A 24,587-nucleotide genomic window follows, 5' to 3' on the forward strand; every position below is an offset into this window, starting at 1 on the left:
CCGGACTGAAAACCCAGACTCAACGTTTTAATTTTTTTTTTTTTTTTTTTATCACGGTCAGTCCTGGTACAGGCCCGGGCCGCCGACTTGCTTTTTTATATATATAAATAATAATATAAAAACAAAAGCAGACAAAAATCGCAAAAAAAAAAAAAAAAATTTTGGAACGAGTGCATGCCTAGTTCGGTCGGGTACTCGGGTATAGCTCAAAAATGACGCGATTTATTTGTTTGTAGACTCTGTCGGTAGAGCGAGATGACCTGAACATTAACTAAGAATTGAATCTCATTCGGCCATATTTTCTTAGCAGAGTAGCTATTCTTGCACTTGCATTCGGCCACATCTCTTATGAACATAAGCAAGTTTGAAAAAAGTAACTGTGCTCGTCCGAGCACTTTTACCAGTTGCCAGGCTCAGTTAAAGCCCTGGTTGCAAGTTCCCATTATCTTCAGCTTCGCGTTTCATCAACTTTCACGATCTCAGACCTTTTTAGTCGATTTGTCCGCACCATTTGCCTTTTCAATGGGATTATGATAGATGCCCTCATGGTACCTGAGTTCTTGAGATTAGAGAATCTCTCCTGTAAGAAATATTGCATTCCAAAAGCTCATCAAATATAAAAGTTTGAAGGAGAAATATCAATCTAAGAATCATTTTAAAAACACATGACATGCAGGCAACCCGCTACATAGTGTACATACAACAAGCAAGAGCATTCCTACTTCCATAAGGAAAAAATATATATATATATAATTAGAAATCGTAAAAGAAAACATATCAAATATAGCAATCAATATATAAGTCTAAAGACTCTCCAATTTCTAGTAACTCTTGGGCAACCCTTCTGAAGAAATTTGAAAGCGTCTCTCTTCTAGCTGCTGGTACTGTTGAACATCTATGCTTGAGATGACATCCTCTGATTAGGATCTATGTTAATGCAGTCTTAAGCACAGCCAAAGGTTAAGGGCTAGGATGACTCTGCGCTAAGACTCACTGCTCATTCGTCAACAGGGATTCAAATTCAGCACTGCTCATTAACACTGATATTCAAGTGGAAGAAGCTGTGGCACAAAACGCAAATCAATTCCAGACCTGGAAGTTTGCTGTCTTTGTAGTCTAGTTAACGCACTCCAAAGTTCTAAACATAATCAGAGGTCTCAAGGATGACACTTCACCTATGACACACTGCTCGACAGGGATTCAGCACTTGCTCATTCTCATTGATATGCGAGTGGAAGAAGTAACTGTGGCAGAAAACAAAGGTTGGTTCCTGACCTGGAAGGTTGCAGTGAGTTATGGGGATGAGCCACGATTTTTGCAGTTTTTCCTAGAGGTTTGTCCAGCACATGGAAGAACGCACATTGGCCATGGCCCTTGCATGTTAAGATCAGTTGATTGGTTTATGATTCAGCCACACATGCAAAAGTTGAGGTGAGGCGAGACGATTGTCTGAATGAGGTAGCACCAAACACATGCTCTCCTACGATATTGAAAAGCAATCAATCAATGATCATAAGTAGGGAAGATAAGTTTGAAACTTCAGGCATCACAGTATATGCAAAATGCACCAGGAATCAGTTCAATCAAAATGATCCAGCTTTGAGAAATGAGCTTGTTTGAAGCAAGAAAACGATGGTGTTGGAATTCCAATTCAAAATCTATTTGCTTAAAATGATAACAAATCCGTAAAATTATAATTCTATCAACTAGAAAAATTTGATATTTTGACATTCTATATCCATCCAGTTTGATTTTGAAATACAACAACAATCCAGAGAGTTTGTTTGGAGCAAGGAAAAAATATGGAAAGGGCATTCTGATTTTGATAAGTTCAATTTAAATAGAAAAAATAGTAATTAGAATTCAAGTAAATAAAAAAATTGAGATTTACAACAATATCCCTTGCACTTTGTTGTAGTACCTGCACGCAACTATCTGATTGAGTACTTTATATGTGATACACTAACACCAATTAAATTGGTAGTTTGAAACCTTAAGTAATACATGAGAAAGTTACGAACCCATTTCTTAGATAGAAAGCTTTTATATTTCCTCTTTCTCAGTGAAGTATTCTATGAAATTCCAAGTATTATTTCTCAAGACATATAATTGGCATTTAAGTTATGGACAAGCTTTATAAAGATTCCCTAGCCAAGTTTAACTGCAACAACTTTCTTGCTTCTATTTGGCAAAAAACAAAAGTCTACTTTTAAAATGATTTACCTTCCATGGCAATTCATAATCATTGTAGCCTGGATCCTGCTGTCATCGGTGAAAATTGTCTAGAACCAGTAGAATCTCGACGTGATTGTTTGACAAATGGATGTTTCAAAAGTTGAGCAGCGGTGGGCCGATCATCAGGATTAAATCTTAAGCACTTTTTGATGAAATCACGAGCCTCTTCAGACAATGAATTAGGAATAACTGGTAGTTCACCGCTACCAATCTTATAAAAAGCTTCTATCTGTAGTCACAGTTACCAGAAAAAGAAAAGAAGAATCAGAACGTCCAACACTCAACTTAAAATATAAGTTTGTTCTAACTGATTTGTGTGAACCATCATGGATTCTAACATGAGCAAAACTCTTGCTTGAAGTAAATTGACTAGAAATAATATAAAATTAAACATATGGATCGCTCACCCATTCTATGTTAGGATAAGGTGGTCGACGAGTCAACATCTCTAAAACGGTGCAGCCCAGGCTCCATATATCAGCTGAAGGTCCATATGGCTTGGTCTTCACAACCTGTTATAGAAAAATGAAAAGATATGATAAAAATCTCCCTTGGATTACAAATGTAAATATGGAACTTCTGACAATCAAAAGAACATATATAATCATATCTCTCGCATCAACAATGGTCCAGTAATAATAGACATATCAAGGAGAAATTCAACATAAAAGAAATTTGAAGCCATTTTTAAAATTAACTAATGTAAGAAAGAAGTAAAATAACAATCTTAATTCATAAATTGAAGTTCATTGGGTCGTTGAAGCCAATCTCATGGACCATACTTATACACGAGATAAAAATATGCATGTGTCTATTGAAAATTGATTGGCTGACTACTCGCCAAAGAAAGTGCATTTAGAAAATCAATCAAGTTGAAGTCTAATTCGTCTAATAACAAGATTATATTCTTCTTCATCTAACTAACTAGGTCATACATGAAGGTGCATAGGCCCGTCTTAGTAGGATGATTTTAAATATTCTTTGTGATTCCAAATCCACCACAAAAGATATTGCTTTTTAATAATGCTCATAAATACATCAAGTGAAAACTATAAGATAAGCTTCAGTGATTCTGAAACACATCTTCAATTCATTATTCCATGCATAAAGTTGCAGATTGAAGCTGGATATTTCATGGTAAAGCCAAAGGGAAATTAAAATGAGTTTAACTGTTAACTACATATACAACAACAACAACAACAACAACCAAGCCTTTTCCCACTAAGTGGGGTCGGCTGTATGAATCCTTTTACGCCATTGAGCTCTATCTCCTATTATATCATCATCTATATTTAAATAAATTTTATCTTGTTTTATTGTTGCTAACCAAGTCTTTTTTGGTCTTCCTCTTCCTCGTTTTATATGCATGTTTATCATAGTTTCACATCGCCTAACTGGAGCATTTATTGGTCGTCTAAGTACATGTCCGTACCATCTTAAACGTGTCTCTCTGAGTTTTTCCTCAATAGATGCAACTCCTACTTTCTCTCTAATGCTCTCATTTCTTATTTTGTCCATCCTCGTATGTCCACACATCCACCTTAACATCCTCATCTCTGCAACTCTCATCTTCTGCTCATGTGCTCGAGTCATAGCCCAACATTCAGCTCCATATAACATAGCAGGTCTAACTGTTGTTTTATAGAACTTACCTTTAAGTTTAAGAGGTACTTTACGGTCACATAAAACACTCGACGCTCCCCTCCATTTCACCCATCCTGCTTGTATTCTATGTAAGACATCTCTCTCAATCCCTCCATCATTTTGTAAAAATGATCCTAAATATTTAAATTTCTCGGTTCCAGGCAACTCATCCTCTCCTATCTTAACAATTGTTTCATTACTTCTAATATTGCTAAACTTAAATTCCATATATTCCGTCTTTAATCTACTAAGCTTAAAACCTTTCCCTTCTAGTGTTTCCCTCCAAGATTCTAGCTTAGCATTTACTCCTTCACGTGTCTCATCTACCAAAATAATATCATCTGCAAACAACATGCACCACGGTACTGTGTCTTGAATGTGTGCAGTGAGTTCGTCCATAATTAATGTAAAAAGATAGGGACTTAGAGCTGATCCTTGATGTAACCCTATCTTTATTGGAAATGCTTCAGTTACTCCGCCTGAAGTCTTTACTCTAGTCGTTACATCCTCATACATATCCTTAATTAGTTCAATATATGTTACGCTAACACCTCTCTTTTCTAAAATTCTCCATATAATTTCTCTTGGGACTCTATCATATGCCTTTTCTAAGTCAATGAATACCATGTGTAGATCTTGTTTTTGCTCTCGATATTTTTCAATTAATTGTCTAAGAAGATGTATAGCTTGTATTGTCGACCTTCCAGGCATGAACCCAAATTGATTTTCTGTCAATATGGTCTCCTTCCTTAATCTTTTTATTACTTTTCCCAAAGTTTCATAGTATGACTCATTAGTTTAATACCCTATAGTTTGCATTTGTACGTCTCCCTTATTCTTATATAAGGGAACTAGAGTACTTATCCTCCATTGATCAGGCATTTTTCCGTTTTCAATATCATGTTAAATAATTTTGTAAGTCATTCAATACCTTGTTTCCCTAAGCACTTCCATACCTCTATCGGAATATCATCTGGTCCAACGACTTTTCCATTGTGCATCTCATTTAAAGCTTGTTTTACTTCTGAAGTTTGAATTCTACGATAAAAATTAAAATTTCGATGCTCATTTGACCTAATTAAATTACCTAAGTTAAGTTGGTCTCCTAAACCTTCATTAAAAAGTTGATGAAAATACCTCTTCCACCGCTCTTTTATTTCTCCATCGCTTACTAATACCCTATTACATTCATCTTTAATACATTTTATTTGGCTAAGATCTCTTGTTTTTCTTTCTCTCACTTTAGCTATTCTATAAATATCTTTTTCCCCTTCTTTTGTATCCAATTTTTGATATAACCGTTCAAAAGTTTCATTTTTTGCTTCACTCACTACTTTCTTAGCTTCTTTCTTGGCTATTGTATATTTTTTTAAATTTTCCTCGTTCTTACAAATATATAATTCCTTATAAGCTATTCGTTTTTCCTTCACTTTCTCTTGTACTTTCTCATTCCACCACCAAGATTCTTTACTTAGTGGTGCATGTCCCTTTGACTCACCGAGTACACTCTTAGCTACTATTTTCAACTTTGATACCATCTTATCTCATGTTGTATTAGAGTCATCGTATATTTCACCTAATGCTTGTACTTCTACCTTCTCCTTAAATATATGTTGCTTCCCATCCTTTAACTTCCACCACTTAATTCTAGGAATTGTATATATTTTTTTTCTATTGATACTATGTTTGAGGCGTATATCCAACACTACTACCCTATGTTGGGTAGTTAAGCTTTCTCTAGGGATGACTTTGCAATCTTTACAAATCTTTCTATCCTTCTTCCTAACCATAAGAAAGTCAATTTGCGATTTATTATTCCCACTTTTGAATGTGACTAAGTGTTCTTCTCTTTTCTTAAAAAACGTATTAGCTAATATAAGGTCATATGCTATCGCAAAATCTAATATAGTTTTCCCTTCCTCATTCCTCGTTTCAAACCCATAATTCCCATGTACTCTCTCATATTCCTCATTTTTCACTCCGACATGCCCCTTTAGATCACCTCCTATTAAAATCATTTCATTTGGTGGAATATTTTGTAATATTTCATCTAAGTCCTCTCAAAATCTTGATTTGGTAGCTTCATCTAATCCTACTTGTGGTGTATATACACTAATTATGTTCATAGTTTCTTTCGCCACTATTATCTTAAGGGTTATAATTCTATCCCCTTTTCTAACTACTCCTACAACTTTATCCTTTAACAAACTATCTACAATGATACCCACTCCATTTCTTGCTTTACTCTTTCCAGTGTACCATAACTTAAAACCCGAGTTCTCTATCATCTTTGCCTTCTCGCCTATCCATTTTGTCTCTTATACACACAAAATACTAATTTTTCTCCTAATCATCATATCTATTACCTCCATTGATTTACCAATGAGAGTTCCCATATTCCATGTTCCAAATCTTAGATTATTAGTTTTCCTATCATATTTGTTCTTATCTAACCTATGGTGTGAGAACTCTTGCCTATTTAACACTACACCCAAGTTCTCATGGAGATGTAGCGGTCCTTGCTGAGACGTTACAGTCGGACCCTGTAACGTGAACTCTTGCATATTTATCACTACACCCGAGTTCTGGAGATGTAGCGGTCCTTGCCGAGACGTTACAGTCGGACCCTGCAACGCGTTCCTTCCGGGGAACAACCTAGCATTAGCACAATAGTTTAATGGATTCATTCATGAAATTTTGCCATAGTTTGACGCTGGCTGGCAACCCTCCTCCTTTATCCGGGCTTGGGACCGGCCATGACTGGTCATCATGACCGGCCATGACTGTTAACTACATATACACAAACATATTCAAATTCATCAGTAAATCATAGAATGTTCTTGAACTAATGGCAATATTGCCAATTGTCACTTCCAAACTGAGAAAATAGTTAAATTATGCTGCACAAAAGGATAGTATGATACCTCTGGAGCCATCCAATACACAGTTCCTTTGCAAGATTTTGCCCAGTTGAACTTAGATATCTGAAGGTTCAATAACATTATTAGAATAATGAAAAAATTGTCCTTCATACTCATCAGCTGTGAAGATCAAGAAAAGAGAAATACCTCTTTTGCCAAGCCAAAATCAGCGAGCTTCACTGATCCACTTGCATCAACCAAAATATTTGCACATTTAATATCTCTGAGAATAAGAAAAGGATATAATTCTACCTGATTACCCATAGATACATACAAAACCACAGACTTTAGAATCATCAAATGTAATTAAGAAGTCCACCTTCTTTAGATGCAAAGTAGGAGAAATTCATGAGTCATGGAAAATTTTCTGATTAATACCTTCATTATTGTAGAGGCTCTCTAAACACACAATGTTTTTTTGTATATCATAGATGGTAGAGACATCAATGGAGAAACCTAATAAATGAATTTCTCCATAATGTTATATGATTCCCAATCAAATACAGGAACCAAGGACAAAGAAGTGTCAGTTAGGGGTGGCAATTTCTGACCCGACATGAAAACACGACCCAAACTGAACACGAAAAAATCAAGTTAGGGTCAGGTCTGATTGGGTTCAAGTGATCAAGTCGGGTTCAGGTCGACCTGATTGACACGATTAATAAACGAGTCGGTTTCGGGTCAACCTAAAATAACCCGATTACAACCTGTGAACCAATTTATAAATATTTTCAGGTCGGGTTCGGGTTATATTTTGATTGAGTTTTAATAAAATGGGTCTTTTCGGATAGGATTAGGGTTGAGTTCGGGTTAAGATGAACATGTTTTTATAAATGGGTCATTCCGGGTCGGGTCGAATTCGGGTTGGATTCGGGTTGTGGGTCATTTCAAGTCCGGTTCCGGTCAAATACAGATAAACCGGTCGGATTTGGGTCAAACAATTTAACTCGAAATATTAATCAAGTCGGGTTCGGGTTTTGATGTTCCAACCCGTCAACCCGCTGACCCGGACCCGCCAACCCGAACCTGACCCAAATTGCCACCCCTGGTGCCTATACCCTATTCATAGATATCCATACTCAGAAATTTTATCAACTTCAAAGCTTGCAGTTTATAATGAGTGAGATCTCAAGTAATATCCATACTTATGATGGAGGTGTCAGCATGTAGCAAAGCTAACTTTGGTCTATTTTGCTACAAGCTATATATGTTTTGGATAAAGTTTCGAATAGATCTACTTTTCTCATATGCATAATTAACTTTCCATTTTTATAGGAGTCTCAAAGTTATTATCTTCAACCATTTTTTAGGATGTGGTAATTAGTTCAGAATAATTGAATTAGGGCAGACCTTAGGGTTGACTGCAATCTGGAAGTGTTAAGGTAGCTTAGGTCTCACAAAACTTGAAGAATAAATCAAGGTGACAAATCATGTCTCCTTTCTCTTGGCTGGTTAGCCTCTTCTCCCCCGATCGGACCTTTATCTACAGATTATTCTTTCTTTCAGTTTCACGTCATATAACTTCTTTTTCCACATTTCTTTTTTTTTTTTTTATTGTCTCTTAGTAAACACTTTTATGAAATAATTATTAATTACATAATACAATGAAACTAACAATCTTCTGGATTCATCTGAAAGAGCTACACATTCACATTCCTACAATGAAGGTCTATCTTTTTTTAAAATCTTGATTTTAGATCTAAAATGTTTTGCTCCTACAAGGTTTCACCATCAAATTTCAATGTTTTTCTGCTCATCTACTTCCAAATAACTATACATCAAAATAGCTATGGTTTTGTAGTAGCTCTATTAAGATTATGATTCCAGTGTCATTGACAAGAACCAACTTTTATTGTCTAACAACTCAAGCATATCCTAGTTAGCATGACAAATTTCATGGTAAAACGGTATCAAGAAGACCCATGTGACGGACCAATCTATTGATAAATCCAATCAGTGATGAAATTTGTGAGTAATTGAATCATTTTCAGGCCTCAAATAAAAAACTGTTGCATCTATACATTCAGATTCACCTGTGCACCACGTCTTGATTATGTAGATAATTTAGTCCTTCCAAAATTTGTTGGGTATAAGCGGACACTTGAGAGTGATGCAAATGATACTTTTGATAAATTGACACCAAAGATCCTTGAGTAGCAAGTTCAAGAAAGATGAACAATTTTGAACCATCCTGCAAAATTAGCACATGTAATTTTTTTATATAGAAAATCACTATATTCCAAAGAAGAAGAACAATAAAAATTTGAAATTATATTGATTAACCAAAATGTAAACAAGAATATACATAGATGTCAAAAACTCTAAATTATGTTTTCTTTGTCATTGTTGGAGTATATAAAAATTATTGCATGTAAAATGGTACAAAATTTATAAGCATTTTTATTATGATAAAGCTATAGAATGTACTATTTATAGCCTGGCATCATTCCAAGCTAATCTCAGTCATTTGTTGTTCCCAAGCATTGTATGTCATGTCATCCATCCAAGGTTGACATCTATTAAGCCTTTAACAATTCATGAAATGTTATCTGCTGATGCAACAAAGTAGCATCTAGTAACTAAAAATTGAAATGAAACAAGGTATCATAATATCTCATATTAACATATGGTTGAAGATGGGGAGAACAGTTGAGGTGGATTTTATCCACTGAGCATATTGAGGACAAGCATAATAACTGGTGAAACATGAAGTGGTATCTTGTGCTGGAGGAGGAGAATCTTCACAAGGATACCACATTCATTGCAACTAAGTAGTTCAATAGCTTATCTTGTTCCATGTAATGATCATGGAGATCTCTGAAAAATGTATTGATATGGGAGGAATGCAGATGAATCCACAATAGCATAAACAAAAGTCATGACAGTTTATTTACCTTGTCTGTTCCATAAAACTGAATTAGATTCTGGTGTGTAAAACGGCTCAAGAGTGCAATCTCCTGAAGGCAAAGCGAGAGGTTTAGATCAGCAATTATTGGGTGCTACTGAGTAAAAAACTCAACTCTTATGAACTAAGGAGTTAGGAAAACTAGTAAAATTTGTTTGGTTAAAGTAGAAAATACATAATGAACTCCACATAAATCACAGATGGATAATGTCAAGAGGTGGTATATTCACCTGCTCCATCTGAAATATGCGTTGTTTGGCATCGTTTCCTTGGTCAAGCAAGGAGACTTCTTTGACAGCAAGGAAAAATCCATCACTGAAAAGATGAAATAAACAGGAAAATGGGATTAGATTAGCTATATAGCATAGTAAATCTAGAAGATGATGCTATGAAAAATTTTGTCGAATGAAGGAAACAAAGTGGAATTCCTATTCATTTTACCTTAGCATGCAGCCTTACCGATTAGGAAATAAAGGGGAAGAAAAATGAAAAGGCAAATAGCAAAGTTGTCATCTAGTAACAGCTCAAGAAACCTTGTGCGCAAATTTGGAAGTTATGTAGTTCGAATGTGTTATTCATGACATTTACACAAGAAAATCATGTCAACTAGAACATATCAAAGCAAAATATGAAGAATAGGCCACCAACAATTTCATAAAATGCATCGTGACCACTGAATATGATGCTACCAGATCAAGAAAAATGTATTCTGACTGTGTGAAGCTATGAAAGCTACAAAATCATGTCCAACCATAATTAAAAGCAAGAAGATACCTTTTTTCTGCCACGATTGAAAGCTACTTATCAAGTAATGGAAGAAAAACAGATGACATGCAAATGGATAGGGAGCTATGATCTATATTGTTTGTGCAATAGCAAGAATAGGTACTTACTCACTGATAGCCTTAAATACAGTCCCAAACGAGCCACTTCCAAGATATTCGACTCTCTCCCAAAACAACATATTCCTCCTCAACATTGCGCTGGGTGTTACAACCACCTCTGCTGATGAAGAGTTGGCAGGATTCCCCGACGAAGGGTCGCCAGGACTCTCCCATGTCAATTCAGTAAGCTCACTGTCCGTTTCCCGCAGCCTCGTCATCAAATTCTCCCCGTCATGGCTTGATTCTACATCAGAAGCTCCCCTCCCAGTGTACTTCCCGTCCTCGCTCACCTGATCCTCATCGGATTCTGACGGTCTCCTCTCCTCATCATCCAGTCCGGAGGTAGGACGTTCTTCATCACGATAGGGAACAAAATACTCCACAAAGGAGCTGCGGTCGTCGCCGCGAGGTAGAGAGATCGGAGGCGGAGGGCTGAGACTCAATTCGGCCATCCAATTCGGCAGCATAATATTCGAAAGATCAACCGCTCGCCTAACCCTCTCACCTCCTCTACTAAGATCAAGAGGAGGTACAGGTACGCTGTTCACGGGCTCCTTAACCCTCCGTTCGGTCAACACCGTGGGAGGAGATTGCGAGAAGGAATCGCGGGGAGGGGTAAAGACAAAGTCATCGGAGGACAAGCTAGGCGGAGACCGCGAGAAGGAATCGCGGGAAGTGGCAAAGAGGAAGTTGTCGGACGACGAGCGTTCCTTCCGCGCCTCCTCCCAGACGGATGGCGGGATCCCGAAATCCTCCGGGTCGGAGAAGCCGAGATTGCGGCAGATGCGATCGAACTCGCCATCGAAACCCCGCATCCTCAGGTTGGGCAGGTCGCCGTACGGCTTGTGTGGGTCTATGTGGGGTGAGGTTTGCAGAGTCTCGACGTCGGCAGCAGCCTCATAGCCAACGTTCTTGAGGGCCTTGCTGCGGTCCAACCGCCGTCCGCTGCCGCTGCCGTGATGCGATCTTGAACTGCCGCGGTCCATTAGGTGCGGCGCTAGTCTTTGACTACGGCGATGGAGGAGGAGGAGGAGGAGGAGGAGGAGGAGAAGAAGAAGAAGGAGGCGAGGCCACCATTCCAACGCCCGAAAATCGGACGTCGCCATCATTTTTAAACGACTGCTTTGGAGTTACGCGATCGCGTCCCAGATCGTCTTAACGCCGTCGGTCGTGTTCCGCATGCACGAGCCGGGTAACTTGGTAAACGTACTTGTAATTTAATCATGTTAATTAAAATATTTGAAAATGTTAAAAAAAAAAACACACACACAGAGAATATTTTAATATTACATCTACACGATAAAAACAAAAAAAAAATTGGAAACATTTACATGCAGCTCCCATCACAAATAAAATTTTGCATATAAACCTTAGTGCATAATGAATATCAATTTATTTAATTATTCTTCATATTTTTAAATATAAAAAATCTAAAAATAAATATAATTTCTCTTAAATTTAATATATTAAACTAAAATTTAATATATTTTCTATTAAATTAAGCATGACTCTTTTTAATCTCAATTGGATGAAAATTATATTAGATTCTGTTTAAATAATGTTCAATTGAATAGAAAATATATTAGATTATGATACTGAATTTAGAAAGAATTATATTAAGAGAAAAAAATTGTACTCAATTTCCCCCTCTCTATCCAAACATAATGAATATCAATTTACTGTCTCTCATATTTTTTAAATATAAAAAGTCTAAAAATGAGTAAAATTTTTTTTTAATTTAAAATATTTAACTATAATCTAATATATTTTCTATCAAATTATGACTCTTTTTCCACTTAATTGGATAAAAAATATATTAAATTATGTTTAAATAATATTCAATTGGATGAAAAAAATTATACTCAATTCCATAAAAAATATACTCAATTCTAATTTAAAATGTTGAATTTAAGAAGTATACTTATTTTTTAAATTTTTTATATCTAAAAATTATGACGAACAATTAGATAATAATATTTATATGAAATAGTTGAAGTAAATAAAACTTTACAAATGGAAATAAAATTTTTTGAAGATGGAGTCGACATGCAGGGATTTTTCTTCGATTTACTGAAAAAAATAATCTATTTTCCCCTTAAAATTGTTCCTCAAAAAATATTTTACATAAACAAATTAAATTATTTTTTCGACAAACAAACAAACCATATCAGAACTATTTTGCATCATCCTCTTCGACTCTCACCCTACGAGTAGATTTTGATCAAGAATCCTCCAAAGGACACAAGTATCAGCAGTTTATCAAAAATGACAGTATGGAGGGAGTCAGGGAGAGATCAAATGGCGAGTGAATGGTTTTCATGAGGAAGCGTGATCTTCACTTCTGAATCAATTTCAAGTTTGTGTACGGTGCGACCTTTCTCCCTTTGTTTGATGTCAAAATGGTCAGACAAACAGAGAAATCCCATTAGAACAAAGCACTCCACACTGCTCCATCTCCTTCACCGCACCGTTCATGGACATCCTTCATCTTCTCCACAGATTTGCATATACCACTGCAGCTCCAGTCAAATGATGCGACACAAACATTTCCTGCCTGGGCTTTCCACTCGCAATCTGAAAATTAGTAATTGAATATAAAAAACTATGAATTCTGGTGCAAAAGACTTGTGCCAAAGAAGAGAGTGCCCGATCGACCTGGTGGAGTTCCGCAGCACATACTCCTCTCGTCAATGTGTTCAACTTCCAGACCGATGAACCATGAACCAAGTGATACATCTTCATTGGCATACTTGTGCAGTATCGGCCTGACATCGACAATTTAATTTAATGAAGTGAATTATACGCAACTTATGGATAAGTAACTAGTAAGGCAATCCATATACTTACTGGTTGATTGAGATATACGTAGCTAGATCCTTTGAGATAGCGTAAATCTGCCCAGTTGCATGGCGGAAGTACTTGTTTCCTTCTTCTCCGAACTTCCAGTATTCGGGTTCATGGTACTTATCATTCCTGGAATTCATATATCACAATCTTTTGAGAACTTTGCTGATTGACAGTATTATGAGAGGAAAAAGGATGCAAAGAATATTACTTATCGGAAAGTACTGGCCCAGACTTCATACACCCTATGTAGCTTCTTGGTTTCGATCTATGTCGAGCAAGAGTCGTGGCTAGCATACCTGCATATGCATACCATACAAATCGTAATTCATATAACATTGTCTATGAATTCTATTCGAGGAAAACTTGAGATACATAATTGAGTACTATAATTTGCACCTAGATTGACATGAACATCATCATCCACCTTGACATAGAATTCAGCATCCCAAATTGCGACAGCAGTTGAAAAAAATATTTTTGTTTTCGCAGAAAGTTCATGGTAACCTTCAATATGATCCTGCAACAAAGATGCCATGAAGATTCAGACCCAGCATATAATCTGAAAGCACCATGGCAGTCAGAATATTTGAGATCCTGGAATGATATCCATTACCAGCCTAAGAAAGTCATTGTGCCGAGCTTCCTCTGAATCAATAGCCTTATCCAGAATGCTGTTAGAGGTAGCACTGTGCCAAAGACATGGATGTTTAGGCTTCCAATGATGGGTATTGAAACTGATTATTATCTGATATAGTGTAACTCACAATAAATGTCTTGAAACAAGAAAGTGGTTACTGGAGATAAAACACACAATATAAATTAGCGGTTCAAAATTAGCTTGTTAAGTACATCAGACAACATCATAGTGAGACTTCTCTTTGGACTTATTAACTAGTTCCCCATCCACCTTGGTCTATGAAAAAAAATTACTTCCACCACAATATCGATAGGCTTTCCTAACTATTTCATTGAAGCATATTGATAATAGTAGTACATTCTTTCAAATTCCAAGTTCAGTAACACCAAATGAATACACTATTGCATGTTTATTTGAAATATTTTCACGGATACCCGTAGCGGTGTTCACAATCATTGCTCTACTAAAAGTTTTAAGCTACTTGTATATAAAGAAATAGCTTATAATTCATTAAAATCTGCAGTAGTATGAACATAGTGAATTATAGTTGGTATATTGAGGCCACATGGTTTCTGATTAGTCACTGCATAGCACGCTTCAAGTAATGCAAGAATCATTAGAAGTAGAAAAAAAAGTCTAGATGTAAAGTTGAAGAAAGAAACGTATCATCAGAAAATAAGAAAACAAGTTAAGCAGTAGATGTCTACAAAACAAGGTTAATTGTTTCAAACTTTACATGGATTTAACACTTGGTCAAGAATACCTTGTGGATACAATTACGCTCAATAAGGAACTCAAGCAAAAAGTGCAGGGTAGAGCATTTATTACTAAATGAGAAGAGATCAGCTAAAAAAACAAATAGATACAAGTGGGACTCACATTATACTGGAAAGCTGAATCTAAAAATATGCATCTGTATGGCAAAAGAGGTTCAACAGAGCTTCTTGGAAAATGATTAAAATCAAGTGCACAGGATTCATGAAACCACAAAGGCGAAGAAAAATATCAGCAAGAATCAAGAAGAAGGTTCTTTTACTTACCTATGGCCTATTGTGAACCGAATGACAATTCCCTTTTCTTGCTCTAACTGTTGAAGCTTTTCACCTAATTAATGGAAAAAAAAACAGAGATAGGGAGAAGATACTTAATAGAATGTATGAATAAATCAGTAAAAGATGGTTCACATACTATAAATACAGCGACAGCTCCAAAAATATTCATTTAGAAAATAAGCAATCACCAAATTCAGTAAAGATGTTATCTTTGTAGAAAGAATCACTATTATCTAATCTACCTTGTGGCATCCATGTCGCTCTCACCGAATCCCTTCTCTTCCTGCTACTGAACGCCGTATTTATCCCGATCACCACAAAAGCCTTCTTTCTTTGTTCACTCGAAGCGTCTGCTGATGGCGAGCCATCTGTGCCGATCAATTCCCTTGAGCTCCTCTTGGCAGCCAACTCCATTTGAAGCGTGGATATCGCCTTGTCTAAAGATCTAGCACACAATGCGCCCTACAAACTTTAGCTCTTTTCCTCACAATACAAAAAACTTCAAAAATATATACTACGCACTGAATTGCCTCATGTGTTCTGCTAACTTCGCCCATTACATCCTTATCTTCTGTATGCTTCTGCAACCAAGTATATATTTTTAATCACCCAAATGCCAAATCCAACAATTTGAGAGCAAATAAGGAAGCAAAGCGGACCCTTTTGGTGGTACAATCTTCAGAGATGATTTGGAGCTCCTGTTCCTGCCTTCGCCTACTCGAGATGATCTGGTTGTTTGCATCCGGAAATGCCCAAAACCTAATCGCAACCAAATCCCCAATTCCATTCCAATCAAAATAAGACCTTTAACACGAAAAATGAAAAAAGAGTACAACTCGAGTCTGACTTGTCCGTGAGAAGCATTCCGAGAGCGAAGCTACACAAGCAGAGAACTATCATCCATCGCCGCGACATTCTCCGATCGCAACTGACGCCGCCGCCGCCGCCGCCGCGCCCCCGCATCTCAGCTTCTTAGCGCAATCTTCTCGAGCTCAAAGAACCAGAATTGATCAAACAAACCCTCTCAGTTGGTATCCTACCGATCGATTTCAAGCAGATGTTGGCGGAGGAATCAGGGAACTGGATCGGGTGGGAGTTTGTCGTGGCTTGGTTGCATTGATGTCAATCGATCTCAAGCGTTTCCAAAGCTTAAGTAAATGAAACTCATGTCGGTTCATGGTCCAGACGATGAATTATTTTTCCTACAAGCAATGAACCCAGATATCTACCTTCTAGGGAATTCATTTTGATACTGGGACCGACGAGATCAACCAATAACAAATTAGGTACAGTTCGTGGATTTAAGAGTGTATGCAAATCATCATGTAAATACCTTCTTGGGTGTGCTTTACGTTTATACTAATCGGTTCATTCGGCAACAATTGGCCCCCACACGGAGAAGAAGGGGTGCAAAAGTAATGAAATATTTTTTATAATATCTCAAATTCGCGGAATCTATAGTATATAAAAAACAATGAGTAACAAAAACATCCAATCCGAGACAATTTTGATAGGACATTTACGTATGGTTACATAAGGGTGAATAATTTTTCTTCAATTTTTATCTATAATTTGTTAGCGAAAATAAATAGAAAGAAATAAAAGACAAAAAACATAAGAAAATAATGTTAACTCCTTGATTTATTTGGTCTCTAACTCAAGGGTGACTAATCTAAGACACACACTCACACGATCAAGCTCCAATATGAACTTCTCCTTCTCGTTATCACAAACAAAGGTGGAGAAACCTTTACAAAGTTGTCTCTTCCTCTTATAAGATGACATCTAGGCTTACGAGGAAGAGACTCAAAATCTTTTGCTTGGAAATCACTTGGAGAGCTCTATCTTTTCTTAGCACAATGAGTATTCAAAAGTTGTATATTGCTACAGTGTATCTCCCTTTTTTATTTATCTTCAAAAGTAGCCGTTTCTCACGTGATCGTCATCGTCGATCAATTGAGCACATCTCCAATCGATTCAAATATAGTCATTGAGCGTCGTCACGATCGATTGGGCCAACACTAGATCGATTCAGCCGCATATTTCATAGGTACATAAGCGGATTCAAAATCGATCGGTTGATCGATTCAAAATCGCACTGCTCCTTTGTGCAAAAACCTTCTGAATCGATCGACCGATCGATTGGTTATCTCCAATCGATTGGCTAATCGATCCAGGTTCGCACTGTGCTCTCGCGCAGAAAGCATGTGAATCGATCGGTCGATCGATTGGATTCCTCCAATCGATCGGTGGATCGATCCAAGTTCCTTCTATGCTCTCGCGCAGAGGCTATCAATCGATCGGCTGATCGATTGGTTTTCTCCAATCGATCGACTGATCGATTCAGCAGTATTCTATTCCATAATTATGCGCTTCAATCGATTTACCAATCGATTGCTTGCTGGTTTCCCAACTAATACCTCGTGCCAAATGAATGCATCCCTGGACTTTCTTGTCAAGACTCCGGTCCTCGACCTTCTTGGACTTCTCTTGCCTTACACCTGGTTTTCTGACCTGCAAGGACTTTTCCTATCAAGACTCCGGTACTCGACCTTCTTGAACTTCTTCCTGCAAAACTTGCAGCACACGTTGGATCCAAACGTATTAACCTAAACTTAAATAGTTGTCAATACATTGAAAACATCCAGGGCATGATTGCACCAACAATCTCCCCCTTTTTTGATATTTGACAATCTATTTGAGTTTAGGCTAATTTCCAACACACGATAATAATAAGATGATAAGCAGTAAATAACAATAGCTATGAGCTAACAGTAAATGACAATATTGTTATTAACTACGCATAAAATTCATCATACTTGATCATAAGCAATAATAGCAAATTTATATATGACTAAGCATGAATCTCCTTCCTAATTAAGCATAAACTTCAACTTACTTCTCCCCCTTTGTCAAAGATAAAAAAAAAAAAAAAAAAAAACTCCCCCTTAATTGGTGCACTAAACAAACACGATAAACCCGAGGGGTACTCCCCCTAAATCACACAAATATCAACATAAGAGAACAATCTGGATTCAAAAAATGAAAGATAATAGAGAGAAGCAGTATATCATACATCCAAAATAAAGTAAAGTGCACAAAAGGGACTTCACAACAAATATCCATATAACGTACAAGATCACATGTCATAGAGGTACAAAGAACTCAAAAGTATCATCTCCTAGAAGAGTAGGAGCAGGATCAGAAACGTCGATAGGATCAGAAGGAGGGGCAGATGTAGTAGCAGGAGCAGGAGCATCAGCAGACGCAACAACATCCGCAGGAACATCCGCAATAGGAGGAACAGACGGAGACGAGTGACTCGTCACCCAAGAGCTCACCAAATCCACTAGAGTATCCAGAGTCGTCTGCATCGCGTCAACCTTGGTGGTCAGGGCAGCCATCTCCATATGCAGTTCCTCAAGACGGGTATCCACAGACTCCTCGAATGTCGGAGAACCAGGCTCCGTAATATCCTCCTCGGCATCAGCCGCCGCAGGAGCTAGTGCCTGCGCGGCTCCCCTTTGGTGAGCCATGGGTCCCACACCAAGAGCACGCCCATCGCGCCATCGAACTCCCGCTGGACCAACCACTAATCTCGTCTTCGTGAAAGAGCATGAAGAAATCCGAGAGTAGGCAACGGTCATGGGCTCCAGCCGCCCCCAAGAGACATATATCTCCATAAACTCCAGCCAGTCAGTGATGAGATGACCGAAAGACATGTGAATTGTCTACTGCACCGGCTGAGTAAAATGAATGATGCAATGAAATATGTTCAGAACAATGTTGATGTCAAGGGAATGTCGTATGACATATAATGCAAACATGTGAGAGGGTCGAAGAGCGGCCAAGGCACGTGAGACAATGGGAAAGAGACAGTTAATGATCACTTTAAACATGGCGGCGTTCTCAGCCGATAACTCAAGAGAAGAGAAAGAAGTGATCTGTGCATTTGGCCCGTCCGGACGAGGACGACCAAAAAGGGTCTGATGCATAGATGCAATGCTGATATGCTCAAAGGGTGGAGGTAACTCATCAGGAAGTGTGGGATAGAAAACAAAATCATTTTCGGATGGTAGACACCCTAGAAAGGACTGAAGGATCGCATAGGAAAAACCTCGCTTCGCAACGCGAGTGCGATAGTGGACACCATCAGAAGTGTGCAAGTTATTATAGAATTCAGGCACAAGGCTTACATTTATACTCCTCTCACAAGAGAAAATAGACTCAAGTTTATAATGCTTGAAGAAGGAATAGATATCAAAGCAAGAGTCCTTGTAGAATTGAAGATCAACAGACCTAGGGGTTATAAGTTTGAACATGTGCTTGCTAAAGGCTTGCTGCATAGCAGCATTAGGGAAACGCTGATCAATGGGAGGGAGAGGATGAGGTGGCGGCCGAGAAGGACCCTCACCCGACTCGCGAACCTTTTATTTCTTCCTAAGGATAACCAATAGAAAGAAACAAGCAACAACAATGGCAGGAAAATGCAAGGCAACAATGCAGGGAAGAAAATGCAGGAAACGACAATGACAATGCAATGCATGAGGGAAGTGATGTGCCACACAAAAACACACAACACACAACACACAGGTAAATTAGCATTTCAGGGTTAGAAGCAAGAGCCAAAAGAGAGAAGGAAAAGAGAGGGAAAAGATTACCTAGGGTTCGGAGTTCTCATTGTGTGTGTGCGACGCAGAGATGAGGGAGAGTGAGCGGCCCCGTTCGTCGAGAGAGAAGGAGCGGAGGTGGAAGAGAGATGGAAGAACGCTCTTCGTCGGAGAGGACGATCGACGCAGGCGGGAGATTCGTCGAGAGAATCGCCCAGGCTAGGGCACGGATGGAGTCGAGAGGGAAAAGAGAGGAAATGAGAGTAAGTGAGGGTGGACCTAGGTCAATAGTGATTTAAGTTGGATTTTTAAATCCCCAATCGATCGTCCGATCAATTGGGAGCAAGTGAATCGATCGGTCAATCGATTCACGAAGCCTTTGTGCAAAATCGGAAACGCATCTGAATCGATCCATCGATCGATTCAAACACACTGAATCGATCCATTGATCGATTCATATGGACTCTGTGAAAATCGAAAATGCATCTCAATCGATCCTTCGATCGATTGAGACATGCTGAATCGATCCATTGATCGATTCAGATGTCCTCTGTGCATTCCGGAAAGGCATTTCAATCGATCCTTTGATCGATCGAAGTACGCCGAATCGATCCATTGATCGATTCAGACACCCTCTGTGGTGAAGTACGAGCTCCCCAATCGATTGACCGATCGATTGGGAATTCTGATATTACTGCATTTCTGAACACTTTCAGATCCAAGTTTTGAAAATGCACAAATAATTGTACACTACTCTAAAAATCATGAAATTTTGTGTAGTCACTATATATGTCTCATATTATCAAGGAAAAATAAAGTTTGACAAACATAGACTCTTATTAGCAAAGATTTACACAAAATTGAAAGTTGTCGAAAACTTCAATATTTTGGTAAGTTCATATCCAATTATTCAATGATAACTCCCATCCAAAGATAAACTTCAACAAGGGTTTCAAAAATAAGTTTTATAGGTATTTCAAATTAAATTTCCAATCATAATCGTAGGGATAAGTGCACATGATGTGTACACTTGCTTTTCCTATGACTGGCCCAAAGTAAGGTAGGATTAATATTACTAGATGTCATATTGGCTCAAAGTAATGTATCATGACTAACATGTTGAACCAAAAGCATCATCCTAATCATCTCACATAATGTCTAACTGAAGAAATACACAAGCAAGGCTTCTTAGGTCTAATGCGAGATGTAATGAGATATATTCTTAATGTGATATGGGATCATGTAATGCTATACTCACTATTCTGCAAAACACATACCAAGTTCTCTCCTAAGTGAGGTAAATTTCGTCTCGGGTAGTGGTTTGGTAAATATGTCGGCAATATTTGACTTAGAATCAACATAATTTAGTATAATGTCTCCTCTTGCCATATAATCCCTAAAGAAGTGATGTTTCACTTCAATGTGCTTTGTCCTAGAGTGATGCATTGGATTTTTAGTTAAGTTAATGGTGCTAACATTATCACACAATACCTTAACTTTGGAATAGTGAAGCTCATAATCTTCTAAAGTATGCATCATCCAAAGTAATTGAGCTACACAACTACCCATAGCTATATATTCGGCCTCGGTGGTAGACAAAGCGACACAAGGTTGTTTTCGACTACTCCAACTTACTAGGGAGGATCCAAGAAATTGACATCCACCACTAGTACTTTTCCTATCTAATTTGTAACCCGCATAATCAGAATCGGAGTATCCAATCAAATCAAAATTTCGAGTCCTAGGGTACCAAAGACCTACATTAAGGGTACTCTTGATGTATCTCAAAACTCTCTTTACCGCCACTAAATGAGATTCCTTGGCACATGATTGGTAGCTTGCACACATACCTACCGCAAAGAGTATATCTGGTCTACTAACGGTTAGGTATAACAAACTACCAATCATACTTCTATATTGCTTTGGGTCTACTAATTTTCCTTCTTGATCATTATCTATTTTGGTATTAGTTCTCATAGGAGTAGATACTACCTTAGCATTTTCCAAACCAAATTTCTTGATAAGTTCCTTAGCAAATTTTGTTTGATAGACATAAGTTCCTTCATTAGTTTGTTTGACTTGCAATCCTAAGAAAAACATAGCTCTCCAACTAGACTCATCTCAAACTCACTTTCCATATGTTTAATAAAGTCTTGAAGAAGTTCATTATTTGTTGAACAAAAAATGATGTCATCAACATAAACTTGTGCAACAGAAATGTCTCCATCCTTAGACTTTAAAAATAGGGTTGGGTCAATTGTTCCTCTTCTAAAGTCTTTGGAGATTAAGAAGGATGAGAGTCTTTCATACCAAGCCCGGGGAGCTTGTTTTAACCCATATAAGGCTTTCTTAAGTTTATAAACATGATTTGGGTAATCAATGGCTTCAAATCCGGGTGATTGTTCCACATACACTTCCTCCTTAATAAACTCATTTAGGAATGTCGATTTCACATCGATTTGATAAAGTTTAAAACTCATATAAACGACATATCCTAATAAGATCCGAATGGACTATAATCGAGCAATCGGAGCATAGGTTTCATCATAATCAAGTCCTTCAACTTGATTAAAACTCCTAGCCACTAATCTAGCTTTATTGCTAGTTGATCCTGTCCGAATCGCCGAACCAAAGGACGCTGGGCACGTGGCGCTCTCCTAGTTGATGGCGCAGGCCTCCGAAGCTCCGGCGATCCTTCACAGAAGTCGGGCCGGGAAGGGGTTTCCGGCGGCGACCCTCCGACGCTCAAGTCAGGCAAAGCTCAATAGAGAGAAAGGGGCTCCAAAACTCGTAGCGTGCGTACCTCCGGCGAAGTAAGAGGCTCTTTATATAGAGCGGTGAAAGAACTAATGCACTTCCACTGAGGTGCCTATGTGTCTGCAGCCCATACCCCGGTATGCACCTGTCAGAGAGCTTACCTGACGCCATACTGCGACAGTCCTATTGCGCCTTCGATGGGACAACAGGACACCCCGTTGTCAAACTAGGAGTATGGCCTGGCCATATGACTTGACGGCTGTCAGAAGATGTTCCCCCTTCTTTACTGCTCATAATCCGGGGCGTCCGACCGGCTTGACAGGGAGTCCGTCCGGCCGGCCCTCCTCCTTTTACGCGCTGGCCGAACGACACTCACCTCACGTCCGGCCTACCGTTGACATTGGTGTGCTGGGGAAATTTCCGGTAGGCGCCATGTAGAGACTGTTAGCAGTCATTTTTTCCTGGTTCTTCCGCTCGGCTCTTAACTACTGTTTCGACAGAGCGTCGGAACCCCGACCCGGTCAGGGCGTCTTTTACTACCGAATGTCCCTTGGTCGGCCGATCGGTCTTGTCCATTTCTTCCAAGTCCGGTCGGCTCACCCTTCTCCGACGGGCTACTTGGCCATTTGACCTCCACGTGGCGTTGACCCCTCGTTAGGGGGTCCCGGGCTTTTACCACCGGATCACTTGCCTTCCCCTCGAGTCTAGTCGAAGGAGGCGAAGTCCGACTGACTGGACTGCCGATCTAACAGAACGATCATTGCATTGGGCCGCTCGGCCAGGCCTAATGATGCTCGTCCGTTCGGCGGTATCTGGTCCGTGCCTTGTGGTCTCTTGGACTCCATGTCCGATGCTCTCCTCTACTATTCATCACGTGCACTGCGCACGGTAAGGGGAGCTCATTAAATGCGGCCAGTATCCCGCTGACACGTGACGATTATGCGTTTGTCAGCGTATGGCGGTGGCGTCATTTCCGATGGGACAGCCGCCGTTTGAAATGGACGGCTGGATGATGGCCTCGTTATCGACGACCTGGATCGGACGGTGGAGGTTGCTCCCGGACGGCGATATAAAGCCCGCGACTCCGTTTCCGCCGCCTTGTTGCTTCATCCTCCTCCGGCGCTTCTCTGCTCGCTTTTTTCTCCGGTGACCTCGCCCCTCCGCTTTCGGCAAACTCCAGGCCCCCGTCGATCATCTTTCTCGCCCGTAAGACCCTCTTTCTTGTTCCCCACGTTTTCTTCTTTCGGTTAATCGTTTCCTTCAGTCGGTTTTCCTCCATTCCTTGCTTGAACCTTCCCTTTTGGTCCCGTATTCTCGTCTTTCGACCATGACTAGCACCTCGCAGTCGACCAGCGGCGCTCCGGGTCTATGGTACACGACCATGGAGAGCCGTTTTGATGAGGAAGACGCATTGCGTCTCGTTCGGACTTACAACCTGCCGACCGACCACCAAATAGTGTTAGCCACACCGGCCGATCGGCCTCATGAACCGCCGCCCGGCACTGTTCTTTTCTTCCGAGACCAATTTCTGGCGGGACTACGTCCCCCCCCCCCCCCAAGTTTTTCTTACAAGTCTGTAATTATTTTCGCATTCCGCTCGGCCAGGTAGTTCCTAACTTAATTAGGCTGTTGAGCAGAGTGATAGTTTTATTCAAACTGAACGGCATCCCCCTAGACCCAAAAATTTTCCACTACTTCTACTATCCCAAGCAGGCCGAGTGGGGAACTTTTGTTTTTCAATCTAGGATAGGTTTCGTCCTCTTCGATAGCATGCCGAGCTCCAACAAACATTGGAAGGAGCATTTTTTCTATATACGTTTTCCCGAGCGGCCAACTTTTCGCACCAAGTTGCAGACGGCTATGCCAGCGCAACCGGAGCTCGGCAAGTTTAGAGGCGACGCGGCCTACCTTCATGCATCCGAACGGCTAGTTGGTCAGCGCTATCATATTGGCAAGCTACTCCTCCCGGGAGTAATGCACATATTCGGCTTGTCCTCTACCACAGCCGATCTGCCCTGCAGCATGAGTAAGTTTCCTTATCTTCCCGTTTGTTTTGTTCTAACTGATTTATTTTTTGCTTCTGCAGCTGAAGTCA

At 39.2% G+C, this 24,587-nt stretch overlaps 2 protein-coding genes across 3 annotated transcripts; both read right to left on the reverse strand.

Annotated features, from left to right (window-relative positions):
* Window positions 1-267: 267 nt before the first annotated feature.
* On the reverse strand, window positions 268-11,728 carry LOC121989238 (mitogen-activated protein kinase kinase kinase 1-like). Of its 2 annotated transcripts, XR_006114210.1 has the most exons (10): window positions 10,599-11,728; window positions 9,936-10,020; window positions 9,695-9,757; window positions 8,834-8,991; window positions 6,948-7,023; window positions 6,804-6,863; window positions 2,643-2,747; window positions 2,224-2,464; window positions 1,276-1,480; window positions 268-580 (listed from the first exon to the last, which is right to left on the reverse strand). XR_006114210.1 is itself a non-coding variant. In XM_042543153.1 (9 exons), the coding sequence occupies exons 1-8, from the start codon at window positions 11,696-11,698 to the stop codon at window positions 2,243-2,245; spliced, it is 1,869 nt and encodes a 622-aa protein (XP_042399087.1). In that variant the 5' UTR covers window positions 11,699-11,728; the 3' UTR covers window positions 728-1,480; window positions 2,224-2,242. The 2 variants fall into 2 exon arrangements, 1 of the variants encoding a protein (XP_042399087.1); XM_042543153.1 differs by lacking the exon at window positions 268-580 and having other exon boundaries at window positions 728-1,480.
* Window positions 11,729-12,655: 927 nt separating this feature from the next.
* LOC121989239 (beta-1,3-galactosyltransferase 7-like) lies at window positions 12,656-16,263 on the reverse strand. The gene is made up of 11 exons (XM_042543154.1): window positions 15,973-16,263; window positions 15,785-15,884; window positions 15,648-15,706; window positions 15,368-15,570; window positions 15,114-15,177; window positions 14,050-14,122; window positions 13,833-13,953; window positions 13,645-13,732; window positions 13,437-13,562; window positions 13,245-13,354; window positions 12,656-13,163 (listed from the first exon to the last, which is right to left on the reverse strand). The coding sequence occupies exons 1-11, from the start codon at window positions 16,086-16,088 to the stop codon at window positions 13,015-13,017; spliced, it is 1,209 nt and encodes a 402-aa protein (XP_042399088.1). The 5' UTR covers window positions 16,089-16,263; the 3' UTR covers window positions 12,656-13,014.
* Window positions 16,264-24,587: the final 8,324 nt, after the last annotated feature.

This window comes from Zingiber officinale, chromosome 6B, assembly GCF_018446385.1.
Source record: "Zingiber officinale cultivar Zhangliang chromosome 6B, Zo_v1.1, whole genome shotgun sequence".
In the NCBI taxonomy this organism is placed as follows: domain Eukaryota; kingdom Viridiplantae; phylum Streptophyta; class Magnoliopsida; order Zingiberales; family Zingiberaceae; genus Zingiber; species Zingiber officinale.

Coding starts and splice junctions, on each gene's coding strand:
- LOC121989238 (XM_042543153.1), bottom strand. CDS start 11,698: ATGATGGCGACGTCCGATTTTCGGGCGTTGGAATGGTGGCCTCGCCTC. Junction 9,758..9,935: donor GCATATTTCAGATGGAGCAG/GTGAATATACCA, acceptor CTTTGCCTTCAG/GAGATTGCACTCTTGAGCCG. Junction 2,748..6,803: donor TGTATTGGATGGCTCCAGAG/GTATCATACTAT, acceptor TTTCTATAACAG/GTTGTGAAGACCAAGCCATA.
- LOC121989239 (XM_042543154.1), bottom strand. CDS start 16,088: ATGCGGGGGCGCGGCGGCGGCGGCGGCGGCGTCAGTTGCGATCGGAGA. Junction 15,178..15,367: donor AGCGACATGGATGCCACAAG/GTAGATTAGATA, acceptor TCCATTAATTAG/GTGAAAAGCTTCAACAGTTA. Junction 14,123..15,113: donor CGGTTCACAATAGGCCATAG/GTAAGTAAAAGA, acceptor TCTTTGGCACAG/TGCTACCTCTAACAGCATTC.